The 19,555-nt window shown below is 37.2% G+C and overlaps 1 protein-coding gene across 27 annotated transcripts in view; it reads left to right on the top strand.

Annotated features, from left to right (window-relative positions):
* LOC138941526 (CUGBP Elav-like family member 1) overlaps positions 1-19,555 on the top strand; it is a 495,676-nt gene that overhangs the window by 184,882 nt on the left and 291,239 nt on the right. For 17 of the 27 annotated variants that reach the window (XM_070311285.1, XM_070311298.1, XM_070311297.1 and 14 more), the window contains one exon: positions 9,801-10,052. The exons of 1 other annotated variant lie outside the window; for it this stretch is intronic. In XM_070311285.1, the coding sequence (XP_070167386.1) occupies positions 9,801-10,052 (252 nt within the window). Of the gene's footprint in view, positions 1-5,778; positions 6,716-6,800; positions 7,356-9,431; positions 10,053-19,555 lie in introns of those variants that run through there. 9 more of the 27 variants (XM_070311293.1, XM_070311292.1, XM_070311296.1 and 6 more) reach the window with 5 other exon arrangements.

Raw genomic sequence — 19,555 nt, 5'->3', positions numbered from 1 at the left:
TCGAAATAATATACGGGGGGTAGATCTCGGAACGCGCGAAATGCTTTTAGCTGATGTCGATCGACTAGTATGACTATTAGGAGTACTTGTTGGTATAATGTATGGCCGAAGCGAACCGGAAACACGGCAATCCATCAATATAGCGGAGGGCGACCGAGCTTTCATCGCTAATCACTAATTAATTAGTTGTGTCATCGGTAATGGGCATTGCCCTGTCATTCGGTAGCTCTCTCGGTACAAATATATCTCCCGTTTATCAGCGAAAAGTCGATTCCTATCAAGGTTATCTGTTACATACGAATAATATAATTTCGTATATTTGTTTTCTTTTTCACAAGAGATTTACACAAGTATAGAAAATTCATAATAAATACATATATATTTCAAAATACAACTATTATTTTATTACAAAACAATCTTCAATGTCTGAGTTTCGAAATATCTATTTATATATTTCAAATCGTACACAGAATATGACGCGTGCGTACATAAATTACCACATCTGTATATTTGACAGTGGTAATGAGAATATAATTGTTTACATAATAACATTGTGTCATATTGCTGCTATTAATTAACCGCATTATTGTGTAATACATGTTCAAAAAGTAACTAATATCGATCGAGAGATACATCGATAAACTGCATCATAATGGCCGCTCATAGCAGATCCAAAACAGTAATCCATCAATACATCCGGAACGAGTATCCATCGTTAATCTCTAATTAGTCAATTAGCTCACGCAATTTTGCTAATAACGAGCACACATTGTCGCCCAGTTGGCGAATAGCGCAGTACACCTGCTTCACAACATCCGCGACATATCCGACAAACTACAATATAATACTCAATCTGTAATATTCCTATTATGTGGCTGCATTTATAATTGACATGTCGGTAAAGTTCCGTTCTATGGAATTTTAGCGTTATTCGCATCTTTAAAATAGTATCAAACTGAGAAAGAATAGGGAGAGGGAGAGACGGCATTAAGATAATTTACGACTTGTATGTATAATCTTATGCAACAATTATTATAATAATTAAATTTGTTTGTAAATTATTATTCTCTGTAATTATTGGGCATGAACTAGCAAGTATAAATTGTGTGATTAATGTAGATATATGTTTAATTACTAATTGCAATTTATAGGAAGACGTAAAATTGTATATTAATAGAATAATATGGCTCCATCATCATACAATAACTGATTATAATAATATACTGTATAATTTTTTAATGTCAATATGATTAATAAGAGAAAATGAGGGATACATATAAGAGAATTTCTCTCTTTATATGTGATCATTTAAAATTATAAATAATTTAATGTTTTCTTATTTTAACATTTTAAGAAATATTTTAACTTATAATATGTCTCGTCACTCTTTTTCTCTTCATAATAATGTCGCATAATATTATTGAACGAATAAAACAATATAATGTTTCTAACTGAGAATGATAATATATATATATACATTAAAGCGTTTTCTTAAGTTTTCTTCACTGACACTTGAATTATTATACGATTATATTATTTTCGATTACATTTTTTCTCCCCATTACATCGCTTTATCGATCTTTTTTAAAGTTTAGACGGCTTCTCTACTTTTATGCATTATACTCTATCTATATACTCTATATTCAGTCTTATATAATATTACGTTCGTGCTTCTCGATGAGATTTCGTGTCGCATTTCGATGTAGAAAATGGAACAGGTTTGAAGAGCGAGAAGCACGCCGCGAGCTGCGAACCGCAGGGGAACATTTCCGACGGGCTGGAAAACGCGAGCAACCTGCCTTTGGCAATTCATGGCGGTAATAACATTCTTGTAACTTTTCATCTTCGCACTCTGCATCCGTACTTTTCTCCGACCGTATTTTTATCGGGCGAAGTATCTTTTCCGGGCGCGCATTGGAATTCTCACGCGCGCATTCACGGTTGTAACTTTTACAGACGTAAATATGCGATATTTGTGCACGTCAAAAGATTCGATCGCAGGAATATTTGTAATCTGGTCAGAAACGGACTTACTAAATAAGGCGCGATGAATTTTACTCGGCGAAGAAAAATGAACGCACTATTACAGGACAGAGAAAACAAAATATTATAACGTACGCAGTATTCCGAATAAATATATGGCCATAAAATTGTAATTTTATCGCTGTTTTAATCGAACTTTTCGCCGACTATATTGGTTGTTGTAAATAGGTTGATTTTACATTACAATTTTTCGATAGTTTCAGACGAATATATAATCAGTTTTTATTTTTTTAAGAGTCTTTATTTTTTAGATTCTAGACAAATCTTTCGTATATTATTAAATGCATTTTAAACTGTTTAACTTTTTTGATATTTAATGTTAACATATTTATTTTAAGATAAACTAAAGATAAAGTATAATATAATATTTTTATTAATATTCTATATTTAGCCATATCTACATATTATATAGTAAACAGATTTTTTTCCTGTTTCCGAATATTACGCCGATAAAAAAGGCATCTCAAGAATTCTCTGCTAATGTCGCTAAATTCATTTATTATACAAGAGCTGATCAAACGCTTATCGAACTTCATCATACTTTTTACAAACGATTCTCAGAAAATTTCTCGTTTGTTGACTCGAGAACTTTTCGAGTGAGTCTCGTTGTCGCGATGCATAAAAGAAACGGTGTCACCCTTGAGAGATTTGTTTTTCGAAAGCCAGCTGGAAGACGATAACTTGTCCGGATTCGCTAGACTTTTGGATACTCCGCGAAAAAGTTTTCGCAAATGGCGCCCACTCGTGAATCCTTGCCACTTGAATTTCATAGCTTCTACATTTGATCCTATCGGATCGAAAAAATGAAGGTGCCGTCCATGATTTGATAATGAAGATTCTAATCAGATTTTCTCTCGCATATAAATCGTATAAAAATAAATATAAAAAATTAGTTCCAGAAGAATTGTATAAATTGAGAATAGCTTGTTAATGAATATTAAAATTAAGAAACGCGCTATTCTAAAAATTTTCTTCTTTAAGTTTTCGATCTTAAAAATGGCGCGTGTCTAGTAAAAAATTACCTTCATAATGCAACGTTCATAGATATAATCGGCGAACGTTATTTTTATCGTGTACAAAATCTTCAGATAAATAGATTAGATAGAATACATTTGATATATGATTCTTTGCTCTCGTGAAGCGTGACTTTCCTGGAATACATCATTCGTGGAGAGCCGTGCGAACTTTGGGATATAATGTTGAGTTAGACCGTGTAAATAGTAGGAACCGGGCGCGTGCTGGAGAGATCCTTTGAAAGAACAATACCTCTTTGTCGGTTTGCAAACGGGGCTGTTTCGCCCCAGCAAATAAGTGATGGTTGCTTAGCTATGCAATATAACAATACTATCCTACCGTCTGCATTGTTATTTCGGACGAGAACTAGATACACACTTGGCGCGCACATACCTGCTTATACCTGGTTGCCGCTTATTTATTCCTCGACGTGCTTCAAACCGTCTCTACACACACACTGCAATTTATGTGGAATAATTCTCAATCGATAATTCGTAACAGTTTTAGCTTCCCTTACATCTGTTCGTATCGTGTAATATCGTTAGAATTACAATTATATGTTGCGTTACAATTACATGTTCTCCTACATCGATTTCTCCTTTCCGAGACATTCTCAAGTTCGATATTGTATCTCTTACATTTTCCAAATTTACGCATTTTTTTTCAAATTTTATTATAATTCATTATTCCTATTCTTTACATTATTCTAAATAATTAGTCGCAAATATTACTATTGCATAAAGAACGAATGAATTGTTTCGCGAAACATGATTCAAAATTTTTCGTTTGAATTGTAAAATTTTATTTTACTTTTTGGCAAACAAACGCTTTCGAAACTTGTTTCAGAAGCTTGGGGCGCTAGAATATAACGGCCATACCTGCAGACATTTCTATCTCATAAAAGGCTTTCCTCGCTGAAAATATTGTATCGTTAAATATTTACTTGCATCTGCTGCATTTATCGGCTTGGCAACAATCTCGTTATCAATTCCGCTTTGTAACGTAATTTTGCAGTGAAATACATCAGATATGCGAGCGTGCGTTAATATCAATCGGAACAAATTTTCAATTGCTATATTGAATAATGCCCTGTTGTAACGCGTTTCAATATTTCGCAAACCTTCGGTTGCTGATATTATTCATCAATCTGTTATTATTTACCCGTCAAATGATGCAATAAAGTTATAAAATATGCAAAAATATTCGCTGTGTAGAAATTTTGACCTCAAGCAATCTCGAAATTTATATATTATTTCTCTGAAAGCTATTGATCGTGAAGTAAACAGTCGAGAAGAAAATTATCCATTGTAATAATTTTAAATATACATTAATAATAATTTCAAATATATAATAATACTTTGTAGTATTTTTGCAATAATAAACTTTTGCGTACATTTTATCTTGACATATCGACGAAAATAATATCGGGCGTGATGTTCGAAAAGCGTTTCTAATTTTATTTGACCGTGTATTACTTTTCTACAATACAATAGTATTACTTGAAGTTATAATATTGCCTAAACAATTTTGCAAGGAGATATCTTTGTATAAATAAATATAATTGAAAAAATTTTTGTAAACAACTATTAATATTTTACTCTGCGTTTACAAAAAAGTAAATTACCCTGTTAAAAATATTAATTACAACGTCGTGTATATATATTCTTCATTTATAGTTTTAATTATTTTTTAAATATTATTATACAATATATATGAGAAATGAGAAATATTATATACTCGTATAAAATCTACGTAATGTTCGAAACTTTCGATTATTAATGTTGTAGATTACGCGATGCGGTTCGCGAGTCGAACATTAATCGTAATGGCACTAGTTGCTTCGCTTATCAATCAAATGTCATACCATATGACACTTGTATCGGGCAATAACTATGAACGACACTTTAAGGTTTTACGCGAAGGAGGCCATTCGGATTACGGAAGTCTAATTTGTAAAGCGTGTAACGAGCGTTACTCGGTCGAGCGTCGAGGTAATAATGCTGTAATTTATGGCAGCGGCTACGTACATCCACTAAATATTTCCGCGCGCCGCTTTTAGCGGTTTGACGGCCAATACGTTGTCGGCCACTTATTTATGCAATAAACGTCAAATATTTTTCGGTGCCGTTGTACCCGCAAATGCATCGTGCTGCCGACAGTCACTTGACGGTAACGTCTCGAGGGCAGCGGTGTCGTTGCGCAAGTCACTACAGCGGAGCGTCTTATCTAATCTCCAAGAACGCCGGTCGGTGTCTGCTTCATCGCCTCGCTCTGGTAGTGAGAAAATATTGACGAACATTCTTTCGCTTTTAACCTACGCTGTTAGGCGCTTTTAAGGTAACACATCCGGTCGCGTATTGGGAGACGCGTTTATATATACGTACGTTTACGTATATGAAAAAGTGTTAATCACGTTCATCCATTTCATTTATTTTTCTGAAAGTTTGACGAACTCTTACAATTTTATATATCTTATTTTACTTTTTTATATTTTTTTTCTACATTATTTTTAATTTATTTCATCTTTCTGCAATTAATTAAGAAACGAAACAATAATTTTATTCGCACGCAAAGAAATCACGCGACATAATTGTCAATTCAACGCAGTTGAAAATACCGATTAAAGCTGTACGTAGTTTTGCGATTTCCGAACGAGCGACTTCAATGACATTTGATTGAAATGCGGGATTAATGCCTTTAACAGGTGAACATTCTTTGCAGATGACAATCGACATGGCGACGTCGTAAAATCGACGCGGCTCTCATCCTTCATGGATTATAAGTGATAACGCGGAACTAAAATGATCATCATCGTGGGACTCCGCGCTCCTTGACGCGATTTATTTATCCAAAAACATCGCCGCAAGTGTCGTCATGACGCGTACGGATCGCGCATGAACGATCACGTGTCATTCCAGACAGACTACCTCGGCGACGATCCGAGACAAATTGGTGACTCGTACGGCGTATTTGACATCTGACAGTGGCCGACGTGCGTGCATTCGCGATCGCAATCAGAAAAAAAAAAAAGAGAAAAAAAGAGATAAGCGAACGGCGTGAACGAGAAAATTGCGCGAACGCGAAGTTGGCGCACAAGCACGGACTGTCGTCGTTGACGTAGCAAAAAAATACGCGGAGCGTCATAAAAGAAAGGCGCGTGAGGGATGCGGCCCGCGAACGAAGGGTGGGGTCTTTGGATACCGATAAGGCTTATCCGGAGATACGATGGCCGGCAACTGCGCTCGTCGAGTCGTCAGTCGTAGTGCTCAGGTGCCGTCGACGAGATCGTCGCGCCGCTCAGGTCACAGTGATATCGCGCATCATACGTCACTCTGCTCCGAGATATCTTGAGAGTAACGTTCCCGGACCAGGTGCTTGGTGATATCGCGGGAGTTCGCGAATAAGAGGTCTCTAGAAGATTACGACAGGTCGGTTTTTTTTTTTTTTGGTGAGGAAATCGCGTTATATGTATAAAGTAACGACGAGACGAGCGAGACACGATAACGGGCAATCACTGCCGCGAGAGCGATTAATCGCCGTTTCCGAGGTTGTCTCGAGTTTTTAATTTGACGCTTTAGCGCGTTAAGTGGACGGCGACAAAAAGCGGCCGCCTACAATATACATCGAGGGTGCGAACGAGGAAAAGTGAAAGGAGAAGGTGAGAGGAAAGTTGAAAAGGGAGAAATAGAGAGAGAGAGAGAGAGAGAGAGAGAGAGAGAGAGAGAGAGAGAGAGAGACAGACAGAGACAGAGACAGAGACATGAACGTATACGGAACAAAAGGTTTAAGGGCAACACATCAGTTTCCTTCTCTCTCATTCTTTCTCTCGCATCTTTTTTTCTTTTTCTTTTTGCTTTTTCTCTCTTATTTCTCGTAGCGAACGGGGGCATTCCGTCTCCTCTATTTTCTCTATCTTTCCTGCTTTCTGCAGCCGCCGAGCTCTTTGTACAGTTTTCGCCTCATGTGTTAAATTAAGGGCGACGTCTTTGACATTTGACAACCGCTATAGTTTCGATAATTATAGTCCCATCTTCGCCGCAAGTTTGCACCTCCACTTCACGCTTGTATTTTCCCTTGAATCCAACGCATTTCTGCGCCCTCGTCATTTTGCCCTCCGTGAACCTCCAAATGTAATTCGCTAGAGGCTAAAATCCCTTCGCGAGTTCTTACGCCTAATGCGTCAGCTTCTTTTTCCTCTTTGCAAGTACCCATTCAATTCTCGCTTGGTTTTACAAGAGCAAGAGGGTCAAACCGACGGACATTCACTTCGAATTACTTCAATAGCCGACTCTTTCAAAGTACGTTTTACTCTATATAATCGCTGGTAAATCTTTTCCTCGATCTTATAAAGTTGATGATTAATGCAACATGTGAATGCTCTCATCGCCAGTATTAAAAACTTTTTTAAAAACGATTAATATATATATGATATATAGATTAATAAAAATTATATATAAATTTGTATATTAAAATACGTTATATATCCAGCAAATGTCTTTTTCTATCTGTGCTCAATTTTTTATGCCAACTCAGAGATCAATTTTGATTAAGCAACATGTATTTGTTAAATTAGAGCAATGAACAAAATTTATACAGTTGCGAAAATTAATCTAGTTATTTTCATTCAAATTCTGGAAAGCTATATAATTACTCTCTCTAAATCGTATTTGAAATTCGTGACATGAAAGCTCGGATAAATTATGTATACTTTGCCTAGTTTTTTCTTTATTATATGCATTAATAATAAAGTATACCATTTATATCTTAAAGTTAAATTCGATAGTCTTAATTAAATTTTGATATTATATCAAAATTAACATTTATAACGTAATTTATAATTAAAGTTATCGAGTTAGTCGAATATGAAATATAACTTATGTACCAAATGTTCTACAAACATACATTTGAAGATTCTAAATTTCATTAATCTCCTATTTCTCAACTTCTAAGCTTTACTTCCTAAAGTTATGAAGATATTTTGCTCTTCTAGAGTTTTGTCTATCGCAACGGAAAATCGGCAAATGCTCCTTCGTGCCAAGCTGAAAACTAATTCGAATTCTTAGGCGACACACACGCATACGCATACACATACACATTCTCTCTGTATATATTCGTTTCGCTGAACCTCTCCTTCCATCAGTTTCTTCCTATCGCGCGTATCTCTTGGTCCTTTCGCGTACTTTTAAGACTTGACCTGCTACGAGATGCGCGTGAAACAAAGGAAAGTCGTGTACCGGTAAACTGGAACTTGGGGTTAGAGTTAGCTATAGAGAAAAAAGAGAGGGAGAGAGGAAAACAAAGGATTACAGAGGCGAAAAAATGAGATAGAAGCGGAAAAGGAAGAGAGTCGGGCGGGGGGATACCAAACTCCTATCCCTCGTGAACCGCACATGAGTCGAGAGTTTCTAATTAAACTTAAACTTTTAATCGACTCATTGTAAAGCAGTTTCTCGTAAGAAGACCCCGCACGCGTCTCCACTCATCCAGTTTTCCTCCATCTTTCCGGTGTCGTTCCCTGTTCCCAGCTTGGGATTCGTCTTCGTGCGTTTCCCTTATCTTCGCTTGTATCCCGCGCAGTTGAATTACAATGCCGAACGTCATTCGGTAGTCGACGACAAGCCGCGAAAATCGTTATCGAGATAACGATTGAGAATATATTACATTCGTGAATAAATAAAAATGTTATTGTATTTTATCGCAACGTTATGTTATTTCTACAATATTATATATCTGCATCTTATTTAAATTACCTGAATCAGACAAGATGAAATTTCTTATGATAATTGCACGAAGAAAAGGGTTTTTTTTTTTTTTTTTTTTTTTTTTTTTTTTTTTTTTTTTTTTTTTTTTTTTTTTTTTAATACGTTTGGATATATACAACATATTTATTTTTAAGTACATTTGATTGTAATTTATTTTCTTTTTACGATCGTAAAGAGATAGCATTTTATTAAATGAATAAGAATTATAATAAATTATAACAAATTTAATGTTTGAGATGTATAATAGACTTTCGTAAAATTGATCGGAACAAACGCGTTGTGGGATGGAAAATAATAAATGTAAAAGAGAGCAAAAATAAAGCTGATATACGCGATGTATTGAAATTAATTGTTTTGCAATTATAGATTTATCAGGGATGAAAAGTAATAGATGTAGGAACAGAAATAGATCTGGTATATGCGATGCATTCAAATTAGTTGTTTTGCAATAATAGATTTATCGGCAGCGTTATCCGCGCGAATCCGCGTTAGAATTTTAAATAAAAAACGAATGGGAAATCGTTAACGATGTGTATTTCGAGAATGATAATGACACAATCAATTTCACGAATATAGATAAAATTCTCATCAAACACCGGTACTTGTCCACAGGGTTTCGTATTCTACAGCTGAATCGTCTCTCAACGGACTTGCAAAGACGCTCCGCTATCCGCCCCTCTAGCGTTCTGAAGTATACGAAAGAAAAAGAAACGATCGAATCAATCGCTGTGACGCGCTATTCGAAAGAATCGAGACTTTAACGGGACTTTCAGTCTTTCGGCCGCGCGCTTTTGCGTTGCCGGTGTGCTTAAACCACGCGAAGAGTGTACGATTCGCGTGTTTAGAATTATCGAACGCAGCTCGTGAACCAAGAGTGTTCTGTGTCGTTTATATAAGTAACCCGTTGGCGCGACATACAGTAGAGTTTGAGGGTTTGACGCCTTCGAACCGTAAATGTAAAATAATCCTGTCTTCCTCAAGGATAAACGAAATCGAGCAAAGGAGACACCGACAACCGGTCGTTCAACGAATCCCCATGAAAATGCTACAGTCGCTCAACGCTCTGGCGGGTAAAATCTCGCCAGGCTCTCCCACGGACAGCAATGCCAACAAGGTGCATATGCATAACAACAACAATAATAACAACAACGTAGTGCATCACCATCCCTACTCCAAACAGCAGGCTCAGCCGTCTCCATCGCATTCGGCCAACGGCGATCAGAAGGAAAACACGTGAGTTTTTTGTTATTTTTATACTATGCGATGCAACATTTATCTTGTAAAAAAATTATAAAAAAATGTTTTTTTGCATTTCTCGTACATATTTTACTACTTTTAAAAATAATTCTGAGATGGTAAAAAAAGAAATTTAAAAACTTGATAAAAATACATCTATAATGTTTTTTAACGCCGCTGCATACTTTTTTAATCTTAGAATGATAAACATGCAGTTTTGCGTGGTAAATAGTCAAATTATTACGCTCATCAAGAGATCATTATAATATTTTGTTTACTTTTTCTCATCTTTTGACGATTGAAAATCGAACGATTATCGTGCAGATCATTGTTCACTAGAAAGCATTGAAATCTTTAGTAACAATGACTTTAGACCATACATCATAACACAATACACACAGCACTTGAGACAAGTTATTAATTGCAGTTACACAAAACGCAATCATGTTCGCTACTATGAATAATTACTGACTAACTTGAAAGTAGGTCGTCCATTTTACACTGGTTACGGGAATTCCTATATTATACCGGATGAGTAAATCTCGCAGCCAATCGGCAATCTGTTAAAATGTTTTGTTTACATTGCTCGGTTTACATACAATATTACGCGTTACTATTTCAGGATTAATTAACATATTCAAGAGCCGGTTTACAGTAACATCAATTAACGTAACCATGTGTAACTCGAGTTCTTGCTCTATCTGTACCAATGGTATAGTAAAGCCGCAGCGAAACGTCGCATGGGCGCTGCTTTTGTGCTCGGTAGTTGTTACTTAACATGTTGTGCTTGTGTAGAGGAAATGAAAGAGAGAGAGAGAGAGAGAGAGAGAGAGAGAGAGAGAGAGCTGTAATTGCAGATAAATTTAAAATCTACGCTACAAATCTATACCATAGTTAATACAATATAATACAGAAATGATTAATTAACTAGTTCTTCGGATAAAATTTTGTCTAAATCGTTTAAAATATTGTCACGCTCTAAATTTTTGTCACGATATAATTTATTCAATGCAGCAATGCCTGTGGAAACGCTTTGTAACGATAAATCTTAAATAATTTGATAATTAATTAGATTTTTGCTCTCAATAGGTTGAAATAATAATGCCTCTGCGACATATGTCAAATGTAGAAATTTATTTGTTCTCATTGAGGAAATGTTATAATATATTAGATTAATTTTTTAAACTTTTGCCTTGATCCATTATCTTGATCCGCAATGGATTGACTGGAGAAACGTTTAGAAAATATAATTTACGCTTATGTCACGCTATTTGTGATTTATTTTTTTTTTATATATAATTTTATTGTTCATACAAAAAATGAAATACTATTTGGCATACTCGATACATATAAGACTTTCTTCGTAACGGAAAGAAAGACTTTCGTCGAGCGGAAGAGAAAAGGATAATAACATAACGTTAGAGATATAAATAAATAATAAACGCTCCGTTCCTTTCAGCCGAGCGAAAAATTCTCGGAAATGTTTGATTAGAACAATAAGTTTATTTCTTTGAAATAAACATCGTACAGATTCGATTGTATCGATCATATTTCATCGGATCTTACAATTAGCCGAAGAGTGCTTAAAAACGTGTGGTCCGCTTATGTCATCGTAGATAACCCGTAACTTTTTCATAAGCACAGCTTTAAAAAAACTGTTTACGAGAACAAAGAGAGACGAGCTCCTAGAGCAAGGGCTCACGTTTCTACTCTATGTCCCCTTTTAATGGAGAAAGTATTTATGCGTGGAGAATGTCACGACGCTCTTCCTCATCGTAAAGTCGTCCCTTTAGCGCGTGCTCCGGTATTTTTTCAGGAATCATAAAAGAGAATGAGAAAGAAAAAGAGAGAGAGAGAGAGAGAGAGAGAGAGAGAGAGAGAGAGAGAGAGAAGTAAAGATAGAACCAAGAATGGGAGAGAGAGTTCGCGGAAAGAAGATTTTTTTTCGTCGCCTCGAAAAAGTCGACAGAGGGGTGTTGTCGCAACGGTAAAGGGCGCTCCTCTTCATTATTTTGTTACGTCGCGTAAACGTGTCTCCGTAGAATGGGGAGACAATGAAGGCCTAAAATAACTCGCCGGCATTCCTCGATGTGCGAGGGCCAGATCCTCTCCCTCGATCTTCGGTGCGACATCGCGCCATTCTTTGCCTCTCTCATCTCTACTCTCCAAAGTCTTCTTCATCTACCCCCTGCGGAGTGGATGTCGCTGAAATATGTACCCATCTTACGTAAAATGCGCGCGATTCGAAGAGCGGAATTTCTCGTACCAAAGCTCAAGATATGCCCGGGCAGAGGCTAAAGTTTCAATGTAACGCGCGCTCAAGAATGATCTATGAAATTGAAAAATCTGGTTGCGTAAATCGAGATGAATATATATTTTCAATTATTTATTCGCTTAGCATTTGGTGAATAGTAAGTTATCGATTGAAAAAGTTGTAGAAAAAAAAGGTTGGCGGCGTCCGTTTATCAAACATATTCTTTTGAGGGGAGAAACGTTCGTAAATAATTCATGTAACGTAGTCAATTTCTGTATATGACGGAAATAAAAAAAAAGTAACGATTTACATATTAACATATTGTCCGATGTTGTTCGTTACCGATAAATATGCTTTATCTAAAAGTTTTGTTAAATAAATATATACAATATAATACATTTTATAAATTTTTATAAAGTTTATCTTATTTTTTGATACATCGTATATTTTATCAAAGCGAAGTTAAGAGAATATGAACAAATTATTGAGTAGCATGAACATAATAATGGATTTTCGCGGGGCCACATAAATCTTTTTTTAAATATAATTACCTAACGTGCTACGCGCGCGCTCGCACGCATAAATTTCGTAAAATGTGGTATCGCTAAATAGAAAGCATAACATATTGTCACGTATAATACCGATGACATAAAATAAATGATGTATCGACGTGTGCGTGCGCACGGTATACAATGTTTATTTTAATTTTACGCCATGCAAATATCGACTGATATTGCCATACGTAATGCGTATTATTCATGGCGGTATATATCCGCGATATATTGCCACAATGAGCAATCGTATTATTTAATACGCGATACGCGATATATAAATCTTTTGATAAATAATATATACATTATATATCTTTCTTTTAAATCGAATAAGACGATTGCAAGTTAAACCGTTATGTAAGTTTACGAGAGCATTAACAGCGTACCAAGTTCCTCGACAATTGTAGGGTTTAAGTGATATGTGCGGCTCTAGGGAGAAATTCGTTTAACAAAAGGGTCGCTGTGGACCCTATAGGTCGCACGAGGATCCCTTTATCTAGATTCGAATGTTTCGCCATGCTGGAAATACGTAGAAATTAATTTCTGCTTGTCGACAGGAACGATTTCTATCTACTCGCCTCGGAGAACGATTAGGTTACCCTGCATAGTTTACTCTTATTGTGAATTACATAAATATTTATAGGAGCGTCCGACAACGCAAATATTGTATATAGGGTCCTACGTGGCGCATTTCTCGCATTATCGCGCCGTATCTAGACAAACGCTGATAATAATTCTTATCGAATCTTACGCCGCCATATTAGTCTCGTTCTCGCTCAAGAAAACGAACGTTCTCGAGATTTCTTTGCAATTGATATCAGATATAGCAGTATTTCTAGCAATATTTATCTGCTTTTAATAATTTGTACGATAAGATCATAATGTCTTATAAGACATTAATATTGTGTATTTTTATATAAGATAATGTAGACATTTATACAATAGATTACATACATTATAAAATAAAAAAATATTAACACAAATATAGATATTATCTATAATATGTAAAGATGTATATGATAAACTATTATTTACATAATGTAGCATTTAATTTAATTTAAATTTTGATAATATTATTAATTTTGCATTTATTACTTTTTTTATTTTAATTTCTTTTTAATTATTAAATTCACGATATGTCTCTTGCAATGCCCTCCCGACTCGTTAGTGACATTCATCGATCATATAGCGATCTGTCACCGATACACATTTCACCGCGTGCCATTAATCCGCGGAGCCGTTGCTCGCGGCGTGAGAGCAACATTGCGAGATTGGGAATTATATTATCCGACAAAGAAATTGGAACTCTCTGCAAACAGCATTACCGCGTCATCCATCTTCCTAACGGGCAGCATCTCTCTACCAACGGACTTGCTCGATAGATCATTTTTCTATCTTCGAGTTGTCGTGTCCGGTCACGTATCCCGGCCGTAGATCCCTCTGCCTTCCATATTCTGCCTTCGTAGGTTTCATGGGTTATTCGAATCACTCGCGTACACTCGCCAGTCGCATCCGCTTTCACGAAAATTAAATCCGTATCGATGAAGCGTCAGACGCAAAGTCCGAGAGTCCTCTCTTCCGCGCTTTTACCTCCGGTAAAATCGAACGCGCGTATGCGACAGACATGATTGTCGCTGTTCAGAGCAAACACGAGAAACACTTAAAATCCGCGCGAAGCTGTAGCAGTGCAAGCCTGTCGGAAAAGAAGGATCGGAAAGATTTACGGAAGCCACTGACGGGGAAATCAAGACATCGGACGCAGAAAGCTTCCGGCGATGCTATTGTTAGGCTTTTCGGTACTTCAGCATCTTTCCCGCGCTGACAAACGTTTTAACGACAAATGCGATCGTTTCTCAGATAGCAGATGTGAGACGAGACAGATAACACACGCCTGAATCTCGGAAGTTATCATTTCTCCGACTTGAGAAAATAAAATGATCGATATTGGTCGTCTATAAAATAAGATACATCTTTTAATAGATTCATTTACTTGTTTTTATATAAATATACGACAAATAAGAATATAATATATATAATTATACCAAGTGTCAATTTTATATCAGTTTAGAGTGTACATAATTAGATAATGTTTTCTAAATATAATAATAAATGCGATATATGCATATATACATTGATATGTATGAATCACAACTTTTTTGAAAATTAATACTTTCATTATTTGATATTTAATCTTTTTTTTTTCTTTGATTTATTTATTCTGAAAGAATCTATCTCGCGGGAATTTCGCTAACAATAAGTCTTTCAAGGGTGCCCAATATAATTGCTCCCGAACGTAAAAATGAGAGACACAAGGAGTCGGGGGAGAGAAAGATATAACCTCGAGCATTGTTGGCAGTCTGAAAAAGAAAGGACGGTAGGAGAGAGAGACATCGTCTGAGAAATCTGACAAATCCGACAAATCCAAATACGGAAAATGCTCCCGCCGAGCACGCGCCTATCTGCCACACTTCGGGATACATCGCCATCCTTTTGCTTGGACACGTGTGCAGACGGTACCAGCTTCCCACTCGCGTCGGTGGTTGCGTTCTCCTGCGTAGGCGTAAGCAGCTGCCAAGCATGGCACATCTCCCATGTAGCACGTAGCACGTAGTCGTGATATTGTCACATGCCTCCGGTGCAAAGCTCCAAATTGTATCGTCGTCGCGGTGCATGTGCGACCGATAACGACTTTCCTCCGCGTATGTCTGGTTTCATCCTCCTTCTTTCCGGCCTGTACCCCCGGTCTTCCCATACCACTTACACCGACGACGACAATAATATCCGACACGCTCCAGCTATTCCTTCTCTTTTCGAGCTGACGGCATTGTCTTGCAGTTTTTCCTCCCTTTTTTTCTCGTCCCCACCACGCAACGATCCGAACGATTGGTGAGCTTGAAAACGTTCGCTTACCGTCTAATAGAATTTTCTTTGATTTCATTAATTATTTACTTGAATTTTCACATCAAAATTAATTTCGAGATAATCTGTCATTGGGCCTGATAATTTGCCATAATACACAAACGTTATCGATATTTTCTTTTATACAATAGTTGAAAGATTTATCAAAATCATACAATTGATTTTATTACGCTTATAATTTTAAATGTTGCTTAGATTTAATGAAATTTGTAATTCAATATTTTAATTGAGCCATTATTGAATTACATAATTATGTAGAGTATATAATTAAATTCATTTAAATTATACCTTTTGAAATATATTGACAAACTGTATACTCTTTAAATATATATCTCTGAATAATTAAATATGAAGTTAATATATGTGTATGTGTGAGACCAATATTACGTAATGTCACGCGGACACTTCTCAGGTTAAAGATTGAACCTCGTTTCATGCCACATTCATGCTCAGTGACAAGCTGTTATCCCTCTCACTCCGCTGCTCCTGTGCCACATCAATACACTTACCGGATATTCGTTCATTATAATTCAATCCCTCCATCGTATCGCCTTCGGTGCGGTGAACCGATCAAATCCATCACGAGGCAAGGCAAAATTTTATCAACGAATTTACTTAAGCGGATAGCAGAGCCGTTATTTTGTTCGTTAATCCGTGAGTTTCCGCCGGGCTAGCTCGTCCCCGAAAGCGCTTTTAACATCCGGTAATCTGTCGACGGTAATCTTTTCAACCTCCGGCAGCTACGTTTTGCAGTATTGTTAAGAGAGAAATAGAAATAGAGAGAGAGAGAGAGAGAGAGAGAGAGAGAGAGAGAGAGAGAGAGAGAGAGAAAGAGGGAGAGGGCGAAGCATGGAAAAAAGGCGCTCGGGATAGTCGCGAGAACGCGATTTGCAACGATGCAATTTGTCGTATCTATAAACCGACCGCGAAGTAAGCCACTGATGGATGCTTAGGTTGCGGCAATATGACTCGTAACATATTTCTCCAGCGGTACGTTAACCCATTGCGGCGGCATAAAAGCCTGTTCCTCGCGTTTCCTCTCGTCATTCAGGTAACGCGTTCAAATATCAATTCTCTTTCCGCGTCTCTCTTTATTAACGGAAAAATCTGTCATTCTCTTGAATTATTCTCGCAAAAATATAAACAATACAGAAAGGTTTTGAAAATTTCTAATAGAGAGATCTTTGTATTAGAAAAGAATATAAAAAAATAAATGGAAGATGGAGAAGAGGGGAATCATCGGTCGCTCTTCCGTGTTGCGATATATCATATTTTTATTATCTATTTCAAACTCACACACGTGATCCGAGCCACACAAAACTCATGTCAGAACATATTTATACAACAGAGCGGCATTGAATGTTTTTGAAGCTACGTTTTCGTATGTTGCAAGTAAAAACGGAACGGGTATATCCGTTACAAATGAATATCAAGGGCGAAAAGACTAAACGTAGGAGCAAAAAACAAGATCGATTGAAGCGACTCTCCCGTGAAAAGTTTACGGTAACGCTTTCGATAACGTAGTTACGAACTTTACGTTGAAACTCTTGTACATTCTTGTTTTTTTTTTTTTTTAACGCTCTGTATCGAACACGCGCATTGCTTGCGAGTGCGCTTGCATTAAAGGAAAAACAAGTACTTTTATTAATTATAGAAGCAAAATTACAACGCGTTTCGCTACAAAGGTTGTGTTGTGCGATGCTAATTAAATTTTAATTATAAAACTGCCGCGCCTGCTCGGTGTGTCATTGAATTAATATATAACGATGACGCAGAGTGGGGTCGATGCAAAATATATAATATATGTGTATTTGTACATGTGTGCGGAATATTTAATAGTTTTGTATATTTTTTTATGTCAACGATATAAATTACACGGCTAAATGGAATAATCATACGAGAATGGGCCAAAACAGAATCACCGTGCAACCATGAAATTTATTCGAAAACATTGCTCTTCTCTGTCCGTTATGTAATTTTTATCGTTGTTGAAGGTAAAAGCAATGTTGTCCGCCGCGTTCTATTTACGATAAACGCGATAAACGCGAACCCATTTGCTGCAAACTTGCGAAACAATAAAGCGTAAATTCGCAATAGAATTCGAATGTTGCGGTAGCCGCCCACGAGCCCACGATGCGTGTTTTGCATCGACTCGTTTTATTATCAACGCTAGGAATCGCTCGAATATAGTGAAATGCGCTCGCATCAGGAATATGTGAAGCAGCCAGGCCTGCGAGGGTTGAAAGGAAAAGTTGCTTTCGTTCCAGCGACCCACTTCTCGCCTCCGGTGCGTTTCTCATCGGTAACTCGTCGTCCCGTACTCTCGGCGTTGTTGTTTACAACGACAGTCCGTTGCAAACGAACAAGGAGCCTCTTTGTAAAAGAGTTGTTATAATCGAGCGACACTTCCTTACCCCACTGCGCCGTGGACGCTCTATATCGCCGGGTATAAAGTATCAATGTATCTCCCCCCGTTCGGAGGGAAACGAAAATATCGCTATGCGAGAGATACAATTAGTTACGCGTAAATTACAATCTGATCGGAAAAAATTGCTATTGCGCCATTCTGAAAGATACTGAAGAGATAAAATAAATATACGACATATATATATATATATTAGATAGTATCTAAAATTATAGATATCACGAGATTTTTTAAAAAATGATTTGTAAAGATAAATATATGATTTTTTTTTTTGGAACAATATATTGACATTATATTTCATATAGTTTCGTGGATGAATAAATATGTGAATTGGAAATACGAGATTTACTGAGAATTTGAATATTACAAACACTATTTTGATACATCCAATAATGTCCATCGGATATCTATATATGTATGGAATCTCTGTCGTCCGTGGAATTTTGAAGGCGTTGATCCCGATTCTATTACGGGTGGGGAGGGGGGGGGGAGATAAGCGAAGGCATAATACGACGAGTCGAGCGTAATGAGATAAGGACAATCGGTGTCTTTATTACGGAGAGAGGCGTTTCATTGTATATTTCATCGGCGATTTTATTGTCTCGGCTCCTTCGTCGCATTGAGCGACGAGTTTTATCGTATCGGGAAAATTCCGCCTCTATCCCCCTCCTCGCACACGCGTCCGTTTCTCTTTGACGATTAGAACTTTACACGCTACGGGAGCTACGATATGAATAAAGAATAAGGGCATATGTAACGCATGTTCATGTCGAGACGGTACAATGTACGTGGTTGTAGCGTACCGTAAACATGCGCCGACACGTGCTATCGATCTCGTGTAAAATTAAAGCGCACGCCTGCAGTTCCCGTAATCGTATAGGTACTCGTAAATAATTCTCCTCGCGACCCGAGCCCTTGACCTCCCCGCTAACAATTACCGTGATTCTTTAAGAGAGCGCTGCACCGTCGCCGTCGACGAGAGTCCGCGCGTTTATCTTGCGCGGACCCGATGACGGAATCACATCTGGCAAAGGTCGATCGCTTTTGCGGCAGTCGCGAGTTCGGCAATCGAGTCGCCTGTTAAACCGAGCAGAGAGTGCTTGAACTTGATTCCCAGAACACGCGATTCCGTGCGATCGATCACGACCCCGCGGTTCACCCACCTTTTACCATCTAGGTATAATACTCGCTCGCACGAAAGGGTTCTTATCGCTTACTTCAACGACTGCGCTTGTGCATATACGTGTCACAAAGTGCTCTACGTAGAAAGTGAAATTAACGGAAAATCAATATGCAATTATTCACATTTGCCAAGTATTCGCATCAGTACTCTGCGTTGATACCACTGCTT

Source organism: Polyergus mexicanus, unplaced genomic scaffold (genome assembly GCF_030449975.1).
Source record: "Polyergus mexicanus isolate NDT 795.1 unplaced genomic scaffold, iyPolMexi1.0 SCAF_19, whole genome shotgun sequence".
NCBI classification, from domain to species: domain Eukaryota; kingdom Metazoa; phylum Arthropoda; class Insecta; order Hymenoptera; family Formicidae; genus Polyergus; species Polyergus mexicanus.
Note: the sequence above shows the minus strand (reverse complement) of the source record. Positions and strands in the feature narration are given on the sequence as shown.